This window comes from Ambystoma mexicanum, chromosome 6p (assembly GCF_040938575.1).
Source record: "Ambystoma mexicanum isolate Mex_15411 chromosome 6p, UKY_AmexF1_1, whole genome shotgun sequence".
Classification (NCBI taxonomy): domain Eukaryota; kingdom Metazoa; phylum Chordata; class Amphibia; order Caudata; family Ambystomatidae; genus Ambystoma; species Ambystoma mexicanum.
The window spans coordinates 227750640-227772580 of NC_090935.1; the positions used below are offsets into that span (position 1 = coordinate 227750640).

At 43.5% G+C, this 21941-nt stretch overlaps 1 protein-coding gene across 2 annotated transcripts in view; it reads right to left on the reverse strand.

Moving 5' to 3' along the window:
- Window positions 1–21941, reverse strand: part of LOXHD1 (lipoxygenase homology PLAT domains 1) — a 1234736-nt gene that overhangs the window by 442108 nt on the left and 770687 nt on the right. For both annotated transcript variants that reach the window (XM_069626921.1, XM_069626920.1), the window contains 3 exons: window positions 8415–8491; window positions 1970–2166; window positions 1074–1266 (listed from right to left, as the gene is read on the reverse strand). In XM_069626921.1, the coding sequence (XP_069483022.1) occupies window positions 1074–1266; window positions 1970–2166; window positions 8415–8491 (467 nt within the window). The remainder of the gene's footprint in view (window positions 1–1073; window positions 1267–1969; window positions 2167–8414; window positions 8492–21941) is intronic.

The following is a 21941-nucleotide window of genomic DNA, read 5'->3' on the forward strand; positions in this document are numbered from 1 at the left end:
TCAAGGTAAATAGTATATTAAGCTTGCATCTGCACTCACTTAAAATGCTGCCCTTCATATATCGGCTAGCTGTTGAGGGAGGTGAAAGAGTCTCATTGTGTAGCCCATAACCACAGAGATGTATTGCAACATCACCCAAAGCCACTATGTAGTCACGTCTAGACTGGAATATTGGAAACTGTTACATCTTCGTTGCCAGTGTTATGAAGAAAGATGTCAGCCACTTCAGGTAAGGATACAAAGTATGCTCTTATTTCCTGTTACACTTCAGTTACATAGGAACATAAGAGGAACCCACTGGCTCCCATCGCCCAGGCTTACATCTTCCAACTGCCTGGGTAGGAATACCAGCACAGTAGCACTCTCTCACTCACACATCAACATTCTCATCTTCCAACATTCTCTCTGATCCCAGCTATTCCAAACAAGCCAACATGCATCTATCCAGCAAAGTACTTTACAACTGAAACATCTCACATTATGTTTTCCCAGGTACTTGCCCCTACACTGAAATGCATTAGAACCGGTGCAAAGAAATGTGTGAGACCGGTGTGAGACAACTTCACTGGATACCCGTTCAACAGAGATGTATTCCCAAAACATCACGCACTGGCGGCTGATCTATTTTTCCTCAATGATACATTCTCCAGATATATTTTGTAAAGCATATTGAAAGATTCTGAAAGTACTATAAGTCTACTTAGGATGGTGCTGTATCCTCACAACTCTGGAACTCCTTATATTTGCATACTAAGGAGACAGAACATCGCTACTTGTTTTGCCACATCTTTGAAAACCTATATCTTCCTCAAGTAGCAATGAAAAAATAATTTTCCCACTTGAATCTCAATAGCGTCTTGAGCGGGGTAAACACTGCATTAGAAATCCTTTTATATTAGAAGTAATGCTATAGGGGATTTAGGAGGAGCAGTTAAGAAGTTTGAAGTGTGGAGTGAGACCGGGCACAATACCCCAAGTGCTGATATGTGTTCCCCCAGGTAGAATTTGTTTCCTTCCTGCTGATATGTGTTCCCCCAGGTAGAATTAGTTTGCTACAACAATTTTGTTCCTACATTTTTCAATGTCGACAATTTCACTTGGGTACAGTTCCACCTCCACCTTCCCATCGCATTCGTCTTTGCAGAGCCATCGGTTGCACGGGAACATGTACTGCTTTCCGTGCGCATTCACATGGATGACGACATTGGCCAAGAACCAACCCGCTCGGATCCCGACGTTGTCGTGCCCAATCAGGAGTTTTGTGATCTGAAAAACAATACGCACAGATGGTCAGATGTCTCAACGCCCATTTCTATCCATCAGACAAATCGCCTTTGACTGAGGGTATGCCTTATTCATTAAGCTTCTCCTGCATTGCTTCGATTTACTGCTATGATAAAGATTCCACTCGAATAAGGGGCAATCCGTAAGTACCATAGTACTTTCACGTATTATCGCCAGCTTACTTTACTATGCCCTTTCCAATTATTGTCTTGAAATTTTGTTTACTTCACATTTCACACCACCCGCCTCTCCATACCACCAATGCTTTTAGATACACTTCTAATGTCATTGTCACCTAATAACCTCCCACTTTCAGTTCACATTTCCTTCTTTCTTCTTTAAGTGCTTTTGCCACCCACTTAGAAATGCATTCTTCCCAATATTTAGCAAACTTCATAGTATCTCAAATCCTGCATGTGTTCTACTTTGGTGTCTATCCTTTAACTCCAATTGGTCTTTCTCATTCCAGATTTGTCTTCCTCGCTGACTCTAAATATATTACTTTTTTGGTGCAATTTTTCTAGATATGCTTTCTGAGAACATTTAGATACAATAGTTAAAATCATCTTATCGAAACAATGTCCTTTGGCACCATTGGTGTGGTTATGTCTTCTATTACATTACAATTTAGCTCCCTGTTAGTCTACAAGTAAAGTACACACATGTAAGCAGTGTGATTTCTTACCTTCCCGATGTCCAAAGTGTCCACAATAAACTCATCCACCCTCCCACGTTCAAAGTTATCATCAAGGTCATTGTCAGAAACTAAAAGAAACTGCTTGTTTGTGTCTCCCTTTTCACCATAGAGCTTGACGAAAACTTTAGAGTCGGAGCTGGCGCCACTGACATCTCCCGTCTTGATCTTAAATTGATATCGGATGGCTGTGGAAAAAAATATTAGGTGTCTTATGGAAAGTAGAGCAATTTACACATTAAAATAATCTTGGGGATCAGGCACTGAGCTTAAATGAGTACAAAGTGAAATTTAAATGGGAGATGTCTAGGACAGGTGTACAAAGTTGGAGCATGAAAATAGAAATATACACTCTACTTGTGTTGATGGTCTAGCTCTGGAAAATCAAATTATGTTATGTGATTTGGATATATACTGTGTGCTATAGCAAGATGCAGTTCTACCTCTTTACAGCTAACTCTGTTTGGTCGTTGTTAATCTGGTCAAGCCTTTTTCATCGACCAAAGTCAACCTCCTCTTTTTCCTCTTGTGTGGGGTTCGGTCATGTCCTCCGCTCTCTACCCCACAATATATATAGGTATGTACGCAGGTGTGTTGCTAGGTCTGGAAAAGATCTGGGGCTACGCTAATTCTGGGACTGTCGGGACTGGGCACTAGCTAGCCTTTTTGGTTGTAACCCCTGAGCTTCTATCCGGGTCTACAACCAAAAGACCCGGGGCTATAGTCCCCTCAGGACCCCACCCCCTAGCAACGCCTCTGTATGTACGTATTTGATATGTATGTATTTGGTTGCCACAACAAAATAGGGTTCCCTGGATTTCAGCAAATGTCATAATTTGTTTGTGGGTTGGAGGCTTGGCGCAGCGTTGTTCCTCATACAATTCCACACTGTTTCACCAATCTGCACCAAAATCTGCATAGTCACATGTTGAGACCCACCAGACATTACTAGCTACATGACATTTGGACACCCCACTCCTTTCCCCATATTTCAGCACCTTCACTCATGAGACGGTTGCCTGAAATCAGCAAAACATGAATGTTGTCTTAAAGGGACCGGTCCACACACGAGGAACAAAACTCGAGGTCCAGGCCCTAGGATGCACGGTTTCCAAGACATTTGCACTGCAGCGCAAGTAAACAAACTGCACCACGCCAGGGTGAGGAGACAGGTGGGGAGAGAGCACCGAAGGTCCCAGTATGCAAAAGCACACCAACTCTCGCCTCCCCCGAACGTCTGCTCCAGGGTATGTCACCCACCCACATGCGGCCATTATCAGTGCAGTTTGCTACAGAGTGTAAAGCACATCAAGCGATAAGCAAATTGGAACAGCGACCTACAGGATCAGTGTTATCAGGTCTGTCTAAAGAACCGTTCGGAGAACGGGTACTTCTGCTAGTTCTTTACTAATGATGATTTTTCTAATTTGTATTGAGGGGAGAATTGGACGTGGTGCCTTCTTTGAGACCTTACTGTACCCAATGTCTAATAAAAACAGGCCTTGTGTTTCCGTGGATCCAGGTTCCATTGGCGCATGAGATCAGTGCTGTTAATCTCAGTCCTATGTTTATGGTAGGTAATTACTTGTCTCTGTTTAGTCACATGCTTTGGCCATTTTGTTGGGATTTATCTTGTGTCCTTTTATATCTAAATGGACCTACACATAGGCAGGCTCACCTCAAATAGAATCCAACGCTCCTGTCTTTGCTGTTACCTGACCACATCTCCAGAGTCATTTAGACAACGTCAAAAAGAAATCACCTCATGTTTGCGCTCTCCCCAAGCTGTCAATGTGAGCAGACGTTGGCTCGCAAGATATAACTGGCTGCATTAGCAGTCAAGTGGAATGGGCAAGAAGAACTGAACACTCATACACGTAAAGAATGAAGTATAACATATTTTATTCAAGATTAAACCTAAGCTGTGAGGTTGGCATGGAAAAGGAGTTAATACAAATGGAATGGGCCTACTTGTCAGACAAGAGGTTCGAACCAAGATAAGAGCCTCACATAAGACCGTAGGTTGCCGTAACTGGCAGGCCTCTGTGGAGGACTCTTTTGCACTTTGAAGTATCTTGTATATATGTGGCACATTACAAAACTCAAAATAAATACAAAGAATTGTTACAACCTCCAATTGTAAGGGTAATGCTCCTAAGGGAGTTTTTTAGGAAGCTGGGTCAGGCTGGTCTGTAAATCCAATCAGGTCTAGTGCCCTATTCTAAGGGGACCAAAAGTCCTTACTCCAATGTCCACTCCCGATTCTAATCCACATGTTCCTAACTCAACCATACCCAGGAAAGCACTGCTCAGTCCACGCAATGTCAGGGAGTTTTAACACACTTCTCAACTTGGCCTTGGCAGATTATCTCAATCATGAGTAGTCCTCCATGGTATGTAGCAATGATGTACGTCTACAGGGCCAAATATACCTGATTAACCCTCTTACTCTTGGTGCTCTCCTGTTTCTCTTTACTGAGGTCAGACTGCGTAGCATCACCCCTCTTTCCTACAGTTCCTCTCATTGTCTTTTCCAGGGCAAGCCATTGTAATATCTCCTGCTTGCCAAAGAAGTGTCCTGGGTAGTATTGTACTCCCCATCCCCAGGTCTTTGTCAGGCTGCAGTATTTGAAACCCCCGGTCAAGGGACACACTCTTGTGTACGCACCCACCACAGGCTCCGCTTAGGCTTCAGAGTTTGCAAACTAGTTTAGTTGGATCTGGTGCCTTTTCAGCTACTACTAGTTGGGTTAGAATCCCCAATTTGCTACTCTCTTGCTCCATCTATTGCAGGCCCGGCTCCTTCTAACCTTTGGGTAAAAGCCTCCCACAGGTTCCTTTATCTGATCTCTAGTTTAAGCCAATTCATCTACAGTGTGGCTGCCCTGGTTTAGCCAACTCCTGCTCTTCAGCTATCCTACAAAGTGTTTAATTAGGCATCACAACCCCTGGTTCTTCTTCCTCTCTATCTCTCCTGCCCCTCTCACTGCCATACCACCCGCTCTTTGGAACACCATCCCAACAACAGCACTACATGCTTGTTTCTGACTCACTTTATATGTTCTCTTATGCACTAACTTTTTCAATGCACTTTGGGATAGGTGGGTCCCTTTTTCCATTAGCCCAGAATTGTTGGATTGGCTGCGCCTTGTGGGTTCCACCCCGCCCCCCCCTCTCGTATGTTGTTCTCAGTGTCTCGGGTGTTGTGCTTCCTCTAACATCAGACACCGGCAAAGCCCTGAAGCTCTAATTACTTATCTGTCATCTTGGGGTCAGGCATAGATGCTATGGTAGATGGCCCAGCCTTTGATCCGGCTGCCAAGACTGTTGGTCATTGTGCTATTATGTAACTATCTTGTCTGCTTGGTGCACATATGCTCTGTCGCACTTCCTTTTACTATTGGTGCCCAATTCTGAAAACTAATTTGGGGGTTGTGTACCCGATGCATGCTCATCAGGGGGTCCTGCTCTTATTGTGGACTCTCAAATGGAGCACGGAGAGAACAGCAAAGCTCCTGCTTCTGCATCATTTATGGTAGACAGTCCCAGAGGTGGATTGTGTCAGAGGTGTTTCTCCTCACCATCTATCCCACAAATGTTAATAGCAGGGATCCTATTCCTCCCTTTGAATAAGATATATATTCTGGTGGGATATACTATTGACATATCTGTGACGTGGTGAGTGCTCTGAGGAGAGTGCCTGACGGAAGGATGGTGGAGCTCTGGAGTTCCCCTATATACCACATCTGCAAAGGTTCATCTCAAAGCTTGTGGCTTCCCCTGGCCCCAAGAGATGCAGTGATCCCTGCTCCCTATGTGTAATCCACAACAGGAGGATGGTGTCTGGTATACGGCTTCCTGATCTGGGGCTATAGGGCACTAGTTCACTATTAGGCATGGGTGCTCCTTCCCAGTCAGGAAGTGATCTCTCACGCACTCTCCATTTTACTGGCTTCATAAAGGATGTTTTTACCTTTCCACTCTAAGGTTTATCTCACACCTTTTTTCACTCTATAAATGGTATGCTGCCCCTCTAACCCCTGAGGTACCTTTGCCTGCCTACTAAGATTCATAATTTCCTTCTCATTATCAGGTATACTGTGCACTTCACACTGATAGACAGGCTCAGGTGTCTCCATTTCAAGGTGGTCCAGCTTCTTAGGGCTTACAGATGTAAGGCCCTAGGGTCTTCAGGTTTTAACTACTTGTCCCAGCCTCAGCCCTTCTCTTGGGACACCTGGACTGCTACTGCTCCCATTGTGCCCCCCTCCTAGTCCCTACTGCTGGTTCTCCTTCTGCCTGCTCCCTTTTCTCTCAGCATTGTTGCCACCTCTCTTGCTGCCACTTCTGCTGGCAATCCTGCCTGCCTTATGTTCTCCCTTTCACAGGCCTTCTTTGGAGTCTTGCTATCTGTTTTACATTGTAGCCCTTTTTGAGGGTCCTTTGTACTGGCTACACTCATTGTTTGCCTCTTTTGTTGTGGGTCCGCATTGTAGTAAGCCTATGTAAAGACTAGCGGCCAGCTCTACTTCAGGTGGAAGAGGTTGGTTCTATGCCGTTGTAAGCCTCGGCTCCCCATGGTCGTCACAGGTCACTAGGAGCAGCTTTGCTCCGCCTGCTTACCACAGCTTTGTTTCTGTGGCTGGTGAGAGCACCTCCTGCATCACGAGCAGGACTCTGTGGTCACGTCCACATGCACCCCTCGCCCTAAGCTGCTCTACTTCTATGCTGCAGGATCTGCTCTCTACCATTCATTGCTCTGTGGCTCCCTTCACCCTCCACATCTTCTAAAGTAAAATGTGCTCCAAGGTTTGGCAGCTGGAGAGTGCTCCAGGCTGGGGTGATGGACCACCGTAACCATCTTAGATATTCTGCACATAGGCAATGGGGCTGAATCCTGACATGGCCATGACTGTCTTTTTATAGTCAGATGTAACATCGCTCGGGCATGACTCCCTGAAGGCAGCGGGTCCCCACAGCTCTTTCGCTATACATGCCCCTGGTAGGTAGCCCTGGTAGGCAGCTTTCTTGGGACGCAGAGACCCCTTTGGGCCTGATACTGAAGAAAGATGCCTGGCTTCCTTCAGATAGATGTGAATTGACACTTTGTAACTCTGCAAATGCAAGGAACACCCCCATACCGCCACATCGCCCTCTCTTTCCAAATGCCTAAGCCCAGCCCACCACCTACCTATTTGCAGCAAAACAAAAGTAAAAGAAGAGGTAACATGAATTTGATGAGTTGACATACCGCCGAAACACATAAACCTCTTTGTCTCATAGCCCACTTAATTATTGTGTGATAGTTCAGGTGTGGGGGACAGCTATGCTATCAGAATGTTGGTGCCCAGTAAGCAACAAAATGATCAGTGGCTCACCACGCAATCATCTAGATTTTGCTTTGTTGACAAATTGCACATCTTAAGCTTTGGAGCCCCACCCCTCCTGACTCGATAGACACCGTCCGCCCCTCTCCCCCTCACCACTCTGTACAGCTGTACCCCTCCTCAGTGCCCCTTTGAATCCTACCCCCACTGTATATCTGTTCTGTTGTTACCTCTGAAAAGCACTCCATTAAGGATCTGTATTGGTGTATACCTCTGTAAAGCGCTCCGCTCTGCATCTGTAATGTTATATGCCTCTGTAAAGCGCTCCGTTATGCCTCTGTAATGTATACCTCTGTAAAGCGCTCTGCTCTGCATCTGTAATGTTATATGCCTCTGTAAAGTGCGTGCTCAGTTATGCATCTGTAATGTTGTATACCTCTGTAAAGCGCTCCGTTATGCATCTGTAATGTTGTGTACCTCTGTAAAGCACTCCGTTATGCATCTGTAATGTCGTCTGTAAAGCGCTCCATTATGCATCTGTAATGTCATATACCTCTATAAAGTGCTCCGTTATGCATCTGTAATGTTGTATACCTCTGTAAAGCGCTCCGTTATGCATCTGTTATGTTGTATACCTCTGTAAAGCACTCCATTATGCATCTGCACTGTTGTATACCTCTGTAAAGCACTCCGTTATGAATCTCTAATGTTGTATACCTCTGTAAAGCACTCCGTGTGTATCTGTATTGTTGTATACCTCTAACACGCTCCATTGCTTTTCGAAGCCAGGTCCGTGCTCAATAAATACCATAATAATAATAATAACTAATGAAGTAATCCTTTATTACACGCTTAATACCAGGAGCAGTCTCTGAGCACAGGACCGGAATTCGAACCTGTGTTGCTCTGCGTTGTCTTGCTTCCAAGACACACGCAATTGCCCTTAGCTATGCTCCCGGGATACAAGAGAAACACTGCAAAGCATGGATAAAAAACTGCTCGAAGAACTAACATTTAGCAAACCAGCCTCCATATAGTAACACCTGTCGCACACAGAACAACACCTTTTATGGTAAAATTCCATGTTATATTTTATGGTAAAAACTCACTTTTTAGCATTGGTGAATCCCCCGCTGGCACAAGCTCACGGACAATGTGACCATCATCTTCATTTCTGTCAAACCACCTGTGCCACAAATGGATCAAAAAGTTAGCATTCCACATGCCCATAACTTGGCAATATCACATCCACTGAGTCACAGTCAGGGTAACCTAAAATATACAACCCTCTGTAGGAATCTACTGTTCATTCTCACCAGAACAACTTGTGACATTTTCTTCTCTGGAATGTTTGACCAATATGATGCCAAATCGAGGATTTGTTCCATCAAATCTTTTTTATTGAAAGATGTTTCATTGAATTGCCATACATAAAGTGTTAAGTATTTTTGCATCAAAACCCTTTCATCGAATAGGGTTTCGTTATATAAACACTTTACATTTTTTGCATGGAAAGTCGCTGGAACATAAGGTTACAGGAGTTGTCCAGTACTGAAGTCGAGTACAAAAAGTACCAATCTAATCCAGCACTGGACATTTCCCTCTAACTTGTGTAGTGTCAGCGAGTGCACTTGACACTTTTATTAAATTTTTTCCCTCAACCCCCCAATAAAGTAAAAGTCCACAGTCACTAATACTACACAAGTCAGAGGGAGCTGTCCAGTGCTGAAATCGCTTCAATATAGTTATGATATGATATGATATGGCATTTGTAACGCGCCTATACACAAGTGTTTCAAGGCGCGATGAGGCAGGGGGTGGGAACAAGGGGAAGACAGACAACGATCCTACTAGGCCAGGTGTCATTCAGATCGCGCAAGTGCAGGGAAGGGAAAAGTGCAAGGGGAAGGGGAGGGGGGGGAAGTGCAGTACAAGGTAAGTAGCGTAAAAAATAATAAATAAGGCCAGCTGGTGGCAAGTGCAAGGTAGATGCAGAACAAGTGCTGGGAAGGGGGGGGCTGTAAGGATACAGTGACAGTCCCGCAGTGCAGGGGGGTGCCAGGGAGGCAGTGCAAGTGGAGAGTGGCTGGGCCCTGGACCGAGGTCACTGAGAGTGGCCCAGTTGCAGATTCAGAGCAGATTCAGTGAAGAATTAAAGCTGTTCAGCAGGGGAGAGGGAGAGAGAAAGCAGAAGCACTGGACAGCTCCCTCTAACTTGTGTGGTGTTTATTTTTTAATTGGCGGGTCCCCAACCCGTCCAAACCCACATTTTTTGTTTATTGTTTATTTATTGAAATGCGTTACCATCAAAATTCAATGAAATAAATTCAATTAATATTCATTTCGATGGAAAGGTATTTCAATCAATACCTTTTGATGAAAAAGGAGTCTATGGATGTTTTTTCGATGGAAAGACTATAAACCGCCAATCTGCCTACTCAAATGTGATAATTCAGTTTATTTGTGTATATAAAATGGGTGCATTCGCTTTCTCTCTTCTTCCCCACTACAGCTGCAGTACTGAGCACAGCTGTCAGGGGGATGGCAGGTAGAAGGCCAAAAGCACAGAGGCAGCTGCCATCCCAGAGATTGCATGGACAGAATGTGTATGGTAAGTGGTGCGGAAGGTTTGTAGAGTAGTGGAGGAGCTCTGGCTCTGCAGCGGGCACTACAAAGGACTGCATGCTGCTTTTGCACACAGCAGAAGGAGCTTAGTTAGGTCGGATAGAAACATTGATCACTCAGTTTTGTTCTTCAAGGCTGTGTTAGATGCTCATCAACTGGCTGCTGTTTATTGACATGGGACTGAGCATGTGTATACATGTTTATTTCGAGCTGCACATGCACAGAATGAATGAGAGCCAGAGATCACTCAGGGAGCATGTAGTGATCCTTATTAAAACTGTTTGTACAGACACTATGGGCCTCATAACATGGTCGGCGGTAAGGGGTTAATGGCGCTGGTAAGGATGCCGGTGCCGTTAACCCCTTACCGCCGCATTACAAGGTCCTTTAGCGGCTCCCAGCTAAAGGCAGCTGGTAAAACCAGCCGCCCTTAGCGGGAGCCGCTAAAGGACCAGGGAGCTAATAACGGGCCCGTTATTAACGGGCCCGTTATTAGCTCCCTCCCCATTCCCATTGAGCCCTATGGGGGCTCGAATGGGAATGGGGATGGATATTTTGAATGAGGAACTACCGGGTCCTTCAAGGTTGGAATGTCCCAGTAATTCCTCATTCAAGGAACCCAGACCCGGTATGCGGTATGTGGTTAGCCATGGCGCTAGTAGCACCATGGCTACCGCCATACTCGTAATGAGGCCCTATGTGTGGGGAAGTTCTGTTTGCATACCTTCACATCAGAACATTGATACTGACATGCTTTCTACCGCTAAGATGGCCCCAGGTGATCCTAGTTGGATCCGCGTTGCACTGTCAACGATGCTAGTGCAAGATCCCGGCCCAAGATATTGATACTGAAAGGGGGTATTTCGGAGGCGTATTTGACTAATGGCGACCAGGCACCTTTTTCTGATGATCCATGTGATACATTTATGTTCAAAGCATCAATATGACGTGCTCTTATAGGTACTGTCTTAAGGGAAACGTGTATAGGGGCTGCTTGCTTTGAGAACATTCTTCCACATCACCTAAACCCTCATTGAACTGCACTGGCTCCCGCTGCAAGCATGTATAACCATCAAATGCATCTACAAGCCCAGTGCCCTCAAGTCCCCAAGCTCAGCATCTCTGGAGCCCAACGATCCATCAGAAGCAAAGACGTGTTCAGACTTGGACTCCCCACTGCAGATAGGAAAGAACCAGAAGACAGGCCTTCTCTACCCTGGCCCCCAGACTCTGGAACCTCCTCCCCATCCACACCATGATCCCCGTCCCCCCCCCTTTCACATTTCAGGAAGGGGTGCAAGACCCTCATCTTCAAGGAATGGCTCCTCCCTCACATCTACGACCAACACCCTCCACTCCACACCTAACCTGAAGTTCAGCTACCTACACCCACCCGTGTCCTCCCCGGTTTGCTTGTGGATCCCTTCCTGCCAAATTGCCCGCCCTTTCCCTCCCATGTTGTTAGCTCCCTTCTCTCTTGCATTGATGCCTTGCAATCGGCTTCCCGCGCTGTGTAAATAGCCTAATAATAAACAAAGAAAAGAAAAAGTGCAGTGTTTTTCATTCAGTGAAGCTAACGTTTGTTACATTATATCAAATTCTCAACTATTGTCACATGCAGCTGAAGAGGGAGGCGATTCACTTTCTTGTATTGAATATGGCCTAAAATAGGATGATGATGTTATGGGATTTCCTTTCATCATGGTACATTTAGTATGAATTTATACATCCATGTATTTATTCTGACTGTTGTCATATAATGTTACACTTCTCATGGCGATGCCGAAATGAAAGTGTTTGATGATGAATATGTCCTGGCACTTGCAAGTCACTTTGATTACTTACAGAGACTCCGATCTCCTCTCTTATGAGTATTTTTTTAAATGTTTCTTTTATTTAAGTGTTTTGGTTACAAAACAAACCTTGACACTGTTTTATACATCAACAAAAAACATTAATATCACGAAATCCTAACAAAATAATCTAAACACACAGTACAGTGGAACAAAATATTGTAGCTTCAAGATAGATGAAAAACAATAAAACACCTAAAAAGCCTGTTTAAAATGCCTATTGGCCAACATTTGCCATATATGAAATGCTGCAAAATTAAGAACTGTAACATCCCCCTGAGTACAGAAAAACTCAGAATTGACCATTATGAACATTTCTTAACCATAACCTTTCCTATACATCGGACCACGTTTTGTACACATGGTTAAACGCTGATTCAGTTTTTCGACCTCCAAACCGCATATACGGCACATTCTAGATTAATAATGTATTTTTGCCTAGTCGCTCATTGGTCGGGTGTTGGTTAAAGAGCAATTCTTATCAGAAAGCACCTTAAATTGGTATTCCTGGTGCATTCAAAATATACAAAAGGTTTCTTAATGGGAAAACACTGAAGGACAGAGGGCCTCATTGCAAGTGAGCCGGTCTGGTAACAACGCCGGAAAATAATGCTGGTACGACCAGGGCTTACCGGAAATCTCAGAATGACCCCCCATAGTCTCTTAAAGTGGCCTTAGAAGCCAACCATTGCAGATTGTTACTTCTGTCCCAAACCTTAGCGTTTTCCCTTAGTTGTTTAGAAACAACACTAATGTTACAGGGAAAAGTCAAGTTGAAATCAATGTCATTATGAAAGGCCTTTACGTTCAGTAGCCATTTGCTTAATATCCCCAAAGGGGATTCTTCTTTCATTATTTTGAGAAAAAAAAGGAAAGTAACAAGATGTTGTTTGTACTATCATTAATCATCTTACAATAAAATAAGCTACATGCTATTTTACATCGTTTTAGCAAGGAGATCATGACCAATTTGGAGCAGGTTTCTTCGATAGGAGTAAAGTTACGTAGGCTAAAGCAGGGCACCACAGCATCCCCTCAATGACCTTCAAACAATGTGTTTCATCATTAAGGAAGATCACAGTGCCATAAAAGGTGCAAGGAACAATACTCACCCTGTGTATCTTTAAAAGTTCCTCAATAGAGAAGCCCACACTGTTCATCACGAAGGATCAAATGGCAACAAATTTCCTTTGTACTTTAATAGAAACATCGTATGCAAGTAAACTAACGCTGCGCGTATCATACATCGGGCCACCTAAGTATGTATACTTTATCATAATCTTCAGACCGGTATTATCCACTTTCCACGTGAACCCTGGCTTCTTCCTGGCTTCTTCACCCTTTATAACCAAAATGTTAGGTTTTTCAAGATTTATGGTCAAGCTATTTTCTATTGACTATTTCTGGTGTGCTAGCAAACTACGCTGCAAACCAATATATGTAAGATCAAACAAAACTGTATCGTCTGCATTCGTGAGCCATGCACTAGGATCCTGACCAATACGTGTTGGAAAATTAGAGCATTCCTTTATGGTATCATCAAGAACTAAAACGTAAAGATTATATATAGTTTAGGCTAAAACGAATTCCTGCTTTACCCTATAGTTGTGTCAATGTGGGATGTTAATAAACCTTCTTGATTCAATCTCAGTGTGGAAGAAGTTTCAGTATACAGCAACTTAATAAGATGTTAACTAGAGGGGTCTAGACCCCGAAGTTGTAATTTGTGCCATGACTTCTGGCGGTTTTACAGAGTCGAAGGCAGCCGCAAAATCGACAAAACAGCGTTCTCCAATAAGCACCATATTTAGGCAAGGTGTTAGTCCCCTTTCAAAAGCCTGTCTGTTGGATTTTAGGATACCATACTGATTTATGCATAAATTCAAATGCTTTATATTAAGAGAGCTAAATGTTTTAGACAAGTAATCGACCATAGCCAATAGGCGATAGTAGGGAGATCTGAGGACCTTTTTAAGTATTGGCACAAGTATGGATTTCTTAAAACTACTAGGGACAGTACCCTTATTCAAAAGCTGCCTGAATATTATGACGAATCCTGCAGAGTCATCACTGATTCCCCGGTAGTCGTCTCCTCCCACATGTCCAAGGAACGGCAGCCGCTACCTGAATCTGACTCTGGGGGTGGTATTATGAGGGAGGATTAGGTAGGAAGCGAGAAATATCGGGGAGATGTGGTGACCCCATTCATAGAGACATGGTACACCCCCCGCTTTTGAAGTAAACACTATAACATCTAAAATGCTAATAGCATACTGTCATTCTGAGCAGAATACCATTACACACAATGCTCACTTGACATCTCCTGTCCCTGATAATTTTGATTTAAACACAGATCCAAAACAATGGGCCTCATTACGCGGTAGGCGGTAAGGGATTACCAGCACCAGCGGTAAGGGATTACCGGTAAGGGCACCGGTGCCGGTAATCCCTTACCACCCTATTCCGTGGTCCCTTAGCGGGTCCCTTCCTTAATGCCTGGTTTTACCGTGTTATGAGGCCCAATGTAACTTTAAAAGATCTAAAATTCTTATGGACTCCAACTCCCATAAAGCCTCAAGTACTGAGACGAGGAAGATGAAGAAGGAGTTAATTTGGACTGAAGGAAAACCCCAGACAAACATGCAGATTAGTTTCTATTATGGAAATCAGCTGCATCAGATATTAAAGCATGGTGAGCACCTTCCATTGACAGGTGGAGACGGGAGATGCAGAGCGGGCGAAACAGGAGATAGAACCAAAGCCAGAAGCAGACGCACAGTAACATTCTGTCCTCAGAGTGGCAGACACTTTCCAGCAAATGCTGGAGAGCCTGACTTACCCGGAGAGGTATGAGACCAGGAGAAGCACAGCAGGTGCTGTGAAAGGACCGCTGAAGGGCTGGCAACAGCAGCGAGGCTGGAACATCAACAGTTCTGCCGGCAGGTGAACGCTAAGCCGACGAGAGTAATGAATGAGGGTCTGCAGAGCAGGGGAAGCATTCCCAGAGTGAAAACTTCCCTGCATTGGCATGCCACAATTCGGAATCGCCATCAAACACCAGTGAGTCGGCCCATAGGTGTTGGGTATCCGAGAACATGCCAACAGGCATATGGATAATTAAAAACTTGTTTTGAACACCACCAAGTAAATTAGAAAGACAGAATGTACACAAGTCCTCATATAAGAGAATTCAATATGGGGAAAGTTGGAGTAAATATTATCACCAGCAGATGAAAACTAATGAAGAAATTGAAAGGGAATATCTGTATAATCTCCAAATATATGTGACGTCAATTTGGGGAAAATTGGAACAAGCATTGCCACAAGCAAATGAACATAGGTGAAGAAGTTGACAGACGGAACTTGAACACGTCTCCATATATGAGATGTCAATATGGGAGAAGTTAGAACAAGTAGTACTTAAGTCTATGAAGTATAAAGAGTGAAAGAGTACTAAAAAGAGAAAATTGTAGGAAGACCTGGTGAAAGAAGTACATCACGCAGTGAGCCTTTGGGAGAAAAACTGGCAGGAGAGTATACCAGGGGATATACAAATCCCAGAAGGGGATTCCTGGAAGGGAGTATACCCGGTTATCCATAGAAAACATATGCAAGAAAAAACATTGGGAGAAGAGATACCTGGCAGGAGAGTATACCAGGAAATCTAAAGAATTTATTGAAGAAGTTGCTATGTAGAAAATACACTTTTGCCATCCTTTTGTTGTGCAAGAGACACTTTTTGTTATTGTTCGAAAGACACTTTTTGCCATCCTGAAGAAATTGTTGTGTGAAAGGGAAAATTCTGCTACTCTTAAGGAATCATTGTTTGAAAAAGACACTTTCACTATTATTCTACATGCAAAAGTCCAAGGGAAGGGAACCACCCCCTGGATTCAAGGATTGTTTATTGAATTTTCATATTTGGTTTTTACACACTTTTTGCTAAATCAAAATCAGACACTCTTACCTTACACCTTTAATAATTCATTTCTAGTGTGAGGGTAAGATACGTTTTGGACACAAGAACGGTTTGCATGATTCTGATGACAAGACACATGCTGATCTTTAGTTTTAGTTTCCTAGGCAGGTAAAATCTCTTCAGGAATGGGAGAGGAAGGCCTTTATCCAATCCCTTTAATTTAATAAAGATGTCTGATGTTGAAAACATCAAAACATCAAAACTTTGTGTCTGCCTCTCATTTCTGATCCCTCACAATATTTTGTAAATGATAATTGCACATTTTCAGGCTCCTTCTTCAAAATTAGATTTGTAATACCATCTGGGCCCACAAAGGCTTCACCTTCTGATTAATGTTTGCAATGTCTCCCACCATGAAACTAAGACATATATCAAAGGTATAGCAGCATAAACCAGATTGAAAGCACTACTCTTAATCAAATCATTGGATCGAAGTGCATTACACATAATTTTCCCCTCTGCTGTGGCTATACAACCTTTATGACTTTTAGCCAATAACTTGTTTTTAGCTTTCTCACTTCACAATGTCCTTCCAACAGGGTTTTTGTTGATTTCTTTAATTTTATAATATTGGTTCTTTTTTTCTGTAGCAATAATCACATCAAATATTTTACAAGTTTGTTTCAAGCCAACATTATTTTTCCTTAACATCTTGGCAGTGATTTTCTCAGCCTTTTCGATCATTTCATAATCATTATTGAAATTAATAAGACAAGGCTGTCCATCACAAATACATTTTTGCACGATGACATTATTAAACATCACAATGCTTTTCGCAGTCCAAACACACCTTTTGCCTTGTTCGTAGAACACAGTTCAGGCATGAATTTATCGATTTATTACTTTGTCCCCGGAGAGTAAACCTTGCTACCAAATGATGACAAAGGCCATTTGGATAAAGGTTAAAGTCCTGGACAAGTTTAAATAAATATCTGGGCATTAGAATATAGTCTATCCAGGGAAATGAATTGCCATTTGTCCAAGTATGCAGAGTGGTTGAGCTAGATCCACCTCCACATATAGGTACATCATACATAATCTCTTCATGAAAGATATCCAGCCAATGAACCTTAAATTCATGATCATGATGATCTAACTTGGACACCTCTATTGCAGTAATACCATAAGAGTTCCTGTCCAGAAGTATAAAGAATTCTGTCCCTTAACCCAGATCCGTCAATGGAAGGAATTTAAAGTTTAAATCCCTGTGATAACTAAATGGCAGCATGGATAAGTGTAATTCCATTCCTCAAGTGTCATTTCAACATAGGTCAATGTACTCTTGGTCTCATGACCAAGATCGTATGTATTCATAATCAGTATACGCCTAAAAGGGAAAGATAGATTTGTGCTTAAAATCACAGCTAAAACTTTATTATTCTTATTGAAAGGCAAAAATTCAGTTTAACAGAATTCATTTTTAGCACCAATTATTAATCCTCCATACAGTCTTCCTAGCCTATTTCAACAAGCTAATATCTGTACATTATGATAGCCATCCAACTAGTACCTCCCAATTAACACTGTCTCTTGTAAAATTAAAACATCAGATTCCAAAATAAAAGATTAGCCTTTTAATTTAGTTGAATTTAAAAGTGTGCCCAATAGCCTCTCTGTGAAAGTTGAACTTAGAAGTGTGCCCTGTAACACCTCTGTGCAAAGTTGAATTTAGAAGTGTGCCCAACAGCCGCCCTTTGAAAACTGTATTTAGAAGTGCGCCCAATAGCCCCTCTGTGAAAGTTGAATTTAGAAGTGTGCCAATAGCCTCTCTGTGAAAGTTGAATTTTAAAAGTGTGCCCAATAGACTCTCTGTGAAAGTTGTATTTAGAAGCGTGCCCAACAGCCGCCCTTTGAAAGTTGTATTTAGAAGTGTGCCCAACAGCCTCTCTGTGAATTTAGAAGTGCGCCCTATAACACCTGTATGCAAAGTTAAATTTAGAAGTGTGCCCAATAGCCGCTCTTTGAAAGTTGTATTTAGAAGTGTGCCCAATAGCCCCTCTGTGAATTTAGAAGTGTGCCCTGTAACACCTCTGTGAAAAGTTGTATTTAGAAGTGTGCCCAATAGCCGCTCTTTGAAAGTTGTATTTAGAAGTGTGACCAACAGCCCCTCTGTGAATTTAGAAGTATGTCCTGTAACACCTCTGTTCAAAGTTGAATTTAGAAGTGTGCCCAATAGCCGCTCTTTGAAAGTTGTATTTAGAAGTGTGCCCAATAGCCGCTCTTTGAAAGTTGTATTTAGAAGTGTGCCCAACAGCCCCTCTGTGAATTTAGAAGTGTGCCCTGTAACACCTCTGTGAAAAGTTGAATCTAGAAGTTGCCCAATAGCCGCTCTTTGAAAGTTGTATTTAGAAGTGTGACCAACAGCCCCTCTGTGAATTTAGAAGTATGTCCTGTAACACCTGTGTGCAAAGTTAAATTTAAAAGTATGCCCAACAGCCGCCCTTTGAAAACTATATTTAGAAGTGTGCCCAATAGACTCTCTGTGAAAGCTGAATTTAAAAGTGTGCCCAATAGACTCTATGTGAAAGCTGAATTTAAAAGTGTGCCGAATAGCCTCGCTGTGAAAGGTGAATTTAAAAGTGTGCCCAATAGACTCTCTGTGAAAGTTGAATTTAGAAGTGCATTAGAAGTCGAATTTAAAAGTGTACCAATAGCTTCTAGGTAAATGTTGGATTTAGAAGGGCACTTAGAAGTTGAATTTAGAAGCGGCCCAATTGCCCCTCTGTGAAAGTTGAACTTAGAAGTGTGCCAATAGCCTCTCTGTGAAAGTTGAATTTTAAAAGCGTGCCCAATAGACTCTCTGTGAAAGTTGTATTTAGAAGTGTGCCCAACAGCCGCCCTTTGAAAGTTGTATTTAGAAGTGTGCCCAACAGCCCCTCTGTAAATTTAAAAGTGTGCCCTATAACACCTCTGTGCAAAGTTGAATTTTGAAGTGTGACCAATAGCCGCTCTTTGAAAGTTGTATTTAGAAGTGTACCCAATAGCCGCCCAATAGCCACTCTTTGAAAATTGTATTTAGAAGTGTACCCAATAGCCGTTCATGGAAAGTTGTATCTAGAAGTGTGCCCAATATCCCCTCTGTGAAAAGTTGAATCTAGGAGTGCATTTAGAAGTTGAATTTAGAAGTGTGCCCAAATAGCCTCTCTGTGAAAGTCTAATCTAGAAGTGTGCCCAAATAGCCTCTCTGTGAAAGTTGAATCTAGAAGTGTGCTCAATAGACTCTATGTGAAAGTCGAATTTAGAAGTGCATTTAGAAGTTGAATTTAGAAGTGCGCCCAATAGCCTCTCTGTGAAAGTTGAATTTAGAACTGTGCCCAATAGACTCTCTGTGAAAGTTGAATTTGGAAGTGTGCCCAACAGCTTCTATGCGAAAATTGAATTTAGAAGTGTGCCCAATAGCCTCTCTGTGAAAGTTGAATTTAGAACTGTGCCCAATAGACTCTCTGTGAAAGTGGAATTTAGAAGTGTGTCCAATAGCTCCTGAGGAAAAGTTAAATGTCCAATAGCTTCTGAGGGAAAGTTAAATGTCCAATAGCTTCTGAGGGAAAGTTAAATGTAGAAGGGAGACCAATAGCCTCTCTGTGGAAGTTGAATCTAGAAGTGTGCCCAATATCCTATTAGTCTAATACCGTGCCTGGTTGAATCGACTAATCTCCCTAATAACCTCTCTGTACAAAGTTGATTTTAGAATCATGCCTAATACTGTCCTGTATAAAGTCGAATTGAGCGAAGTGTGCCTAATAGTCTAATATCCCCTCTACACAAAAATTGAACCTAGAGATAGACCTGATAACATCTCTATACAAAATTGAATCTAGAGGTAGACCTAATATCATCTCTATGTACAGTGGAATTTAGAACTGCACATAATAGTCTAAATATCCCCTCTATACAATACTGAATCTAGAGGTAGACTTAATACCATCTCTGTGTACAGTTAAATTTAGAAGTGTACCTAATGGTACCTAATAGCCTAATATCATCTCTGTGTACAGTTGAATCTGGAAGAGTACCTAATAGTACCTAATAGCCTAATATCACCTCTATGTACAGTCGAACCTAGAAGTGCACCTAATAGTCTAATATCTCCCTGTGCAAATTGAACTTGGAAGTGTGCCTAAAAGCGTGCCCTCACTGAATCTAGAACTACAATTAGAAAGCCCAAGTACCAAGCATGAGTACACCCACTCCACCAGAGGGGCACAATGGCGAGCCAACCACCCTAAGACCACTCTTCCCCCGAACCCCACCACCAAGTAGCCAATGTTACACATGCCCGCTCCCCTCACTATCATAACAGGCACACCCCGCCCTGCAATCATCCACCCCCCGCCTTGCCCACAAACCCCTGCCACCTTCCCCCCCAGACTGCACCCTTTCCCCTCCATAAAAACTGCACGCCTAGCCCTAGCAAGAACCAAAGCTGCATCCCTCTCCCCCTCTGGCACCCCTACCCTCTCTCACACTCCAATCGCAGCAAAGAAACTAAAGAGGAAACATACCTGGTCCCCCTCAATCTCTCAGCACTCTTCGCCTCACCTGTCTCGACCCACCACCTCATTCCCACAATCACCTCCTTCCCCCGTGGCTTCACCCTTCCTGAAACCCCTCTCCCTCGTTTTCTCATCAACTGCAACTGAAACTCCTAACCTCCCACACCCCACCTTCAAATCCCCTGAACCAAACCCGATCATCCTAACACATGCAGCCACTTAATCCCGCCCGAAGCCTGCCAATTTTTCTGCTTGCCCATTATTCCCATCGAGCATCACCCACCCTACCCCTCGCCATCCCCAGTCTCCACTCTCTCCGCCACCACCCCCTTCTGCTCCAGCTCCGAGACCAACCTTCCGTGCTGATGTGAACTGCATCCTATTTAATGCCCGATCCGTAGCTAAAATCAGACACTGCATCTTTGACCTTCTCGCCTCTGACAAACCAGACCTAGTTTTCATCACTGAAACTTGGTTCTCTGACGACTTTGCCCCAATTGCTAATGAAGCCTTCCCCCCTGACTATTCCCTCATCCCACTGAACCGTCCCTCCAGAGGAGGAGGAGTAGCATTCATCTTCAAGTCTCTCTTCCACGCCTCAGTCATCGACAACCAACCTTCCATTCCTTCCTGCAAATCTCTCCTCGTTAAACTATCCCTCTCCCCGTAGCTCTCACACAGCTTCCTATTAATCTACAGGCCCCCTGGCTACGATAGACAATTTGCAAACAACCTCTGCGACTCTATTGCCACCCTTCAACTAAACCATCCCAACCTCACCCTTCTTGGAGACTTCAACATATGGCTCGACATCCCCACCAACCCTATGACACACTCTCTGGTTGACAGTTTAGATGCAATTAACTTCCAACCCCACATAAATGGCCCGACTCACTATAAAGGACACACTCTTGATGCCATCTTTAGCTCCAACACCCTGATTCATTTAAAGCCCCCCAACCCTATCATCTGGTCTGATCACTTCATTCTCTCCTTCGCCATTCGCTCACCCGACCACCTTCCCGTACGCCAATCTGAACCTCCGAATCTACGCAAATGCTGAAAAAACTAATAATCGCCCCGGACCTAGCCGATGCACTCCTCCAGTCTCCACCACCTACCTGCCATCTGAACAAACAACTAACCCCTAACGCCTTTGACTCATGGCTCGAACGCATCTCTGATGCGGCTCACACCCCCTTGCAAACCATCAACCCGCCGTGGCCTCTTCCCCAGATGGTTCACTCCTGAGTTGAAGATCACTAAACAACTATATAAATACCTAGAACGCAAATGGCAGAAAGACAAACCCAGGAGAGCAGGGCCACCTTGGCCCGACACCTTCATTAGTACAAGGCCGAAATCCGGAAAGCAAAAAAAGCCTACAACTCCCGAATCCTAAACTGCAAAAACCCAAGCAAAGAACTCCATAAAATCATCTCCGAATTCACCAATCCGGCTTGAACCACGACCGCCCCGACCCCCTCACAATCACTGTGCGACTCACTCTCCCCCCACTTTTACACCACGGCTCTCAAAAGAACAAATACTGTAGCCACCAAACTTGCTCTCTTACATCCACCAGGCAATTCTCCGCCCGTACCGACCAGCCCCCCAGCTGCGACCACTATGCAACCAACGTTCGAATCCTTTAGTCCAATATCACCAGAGCAATTTCTCAAACTT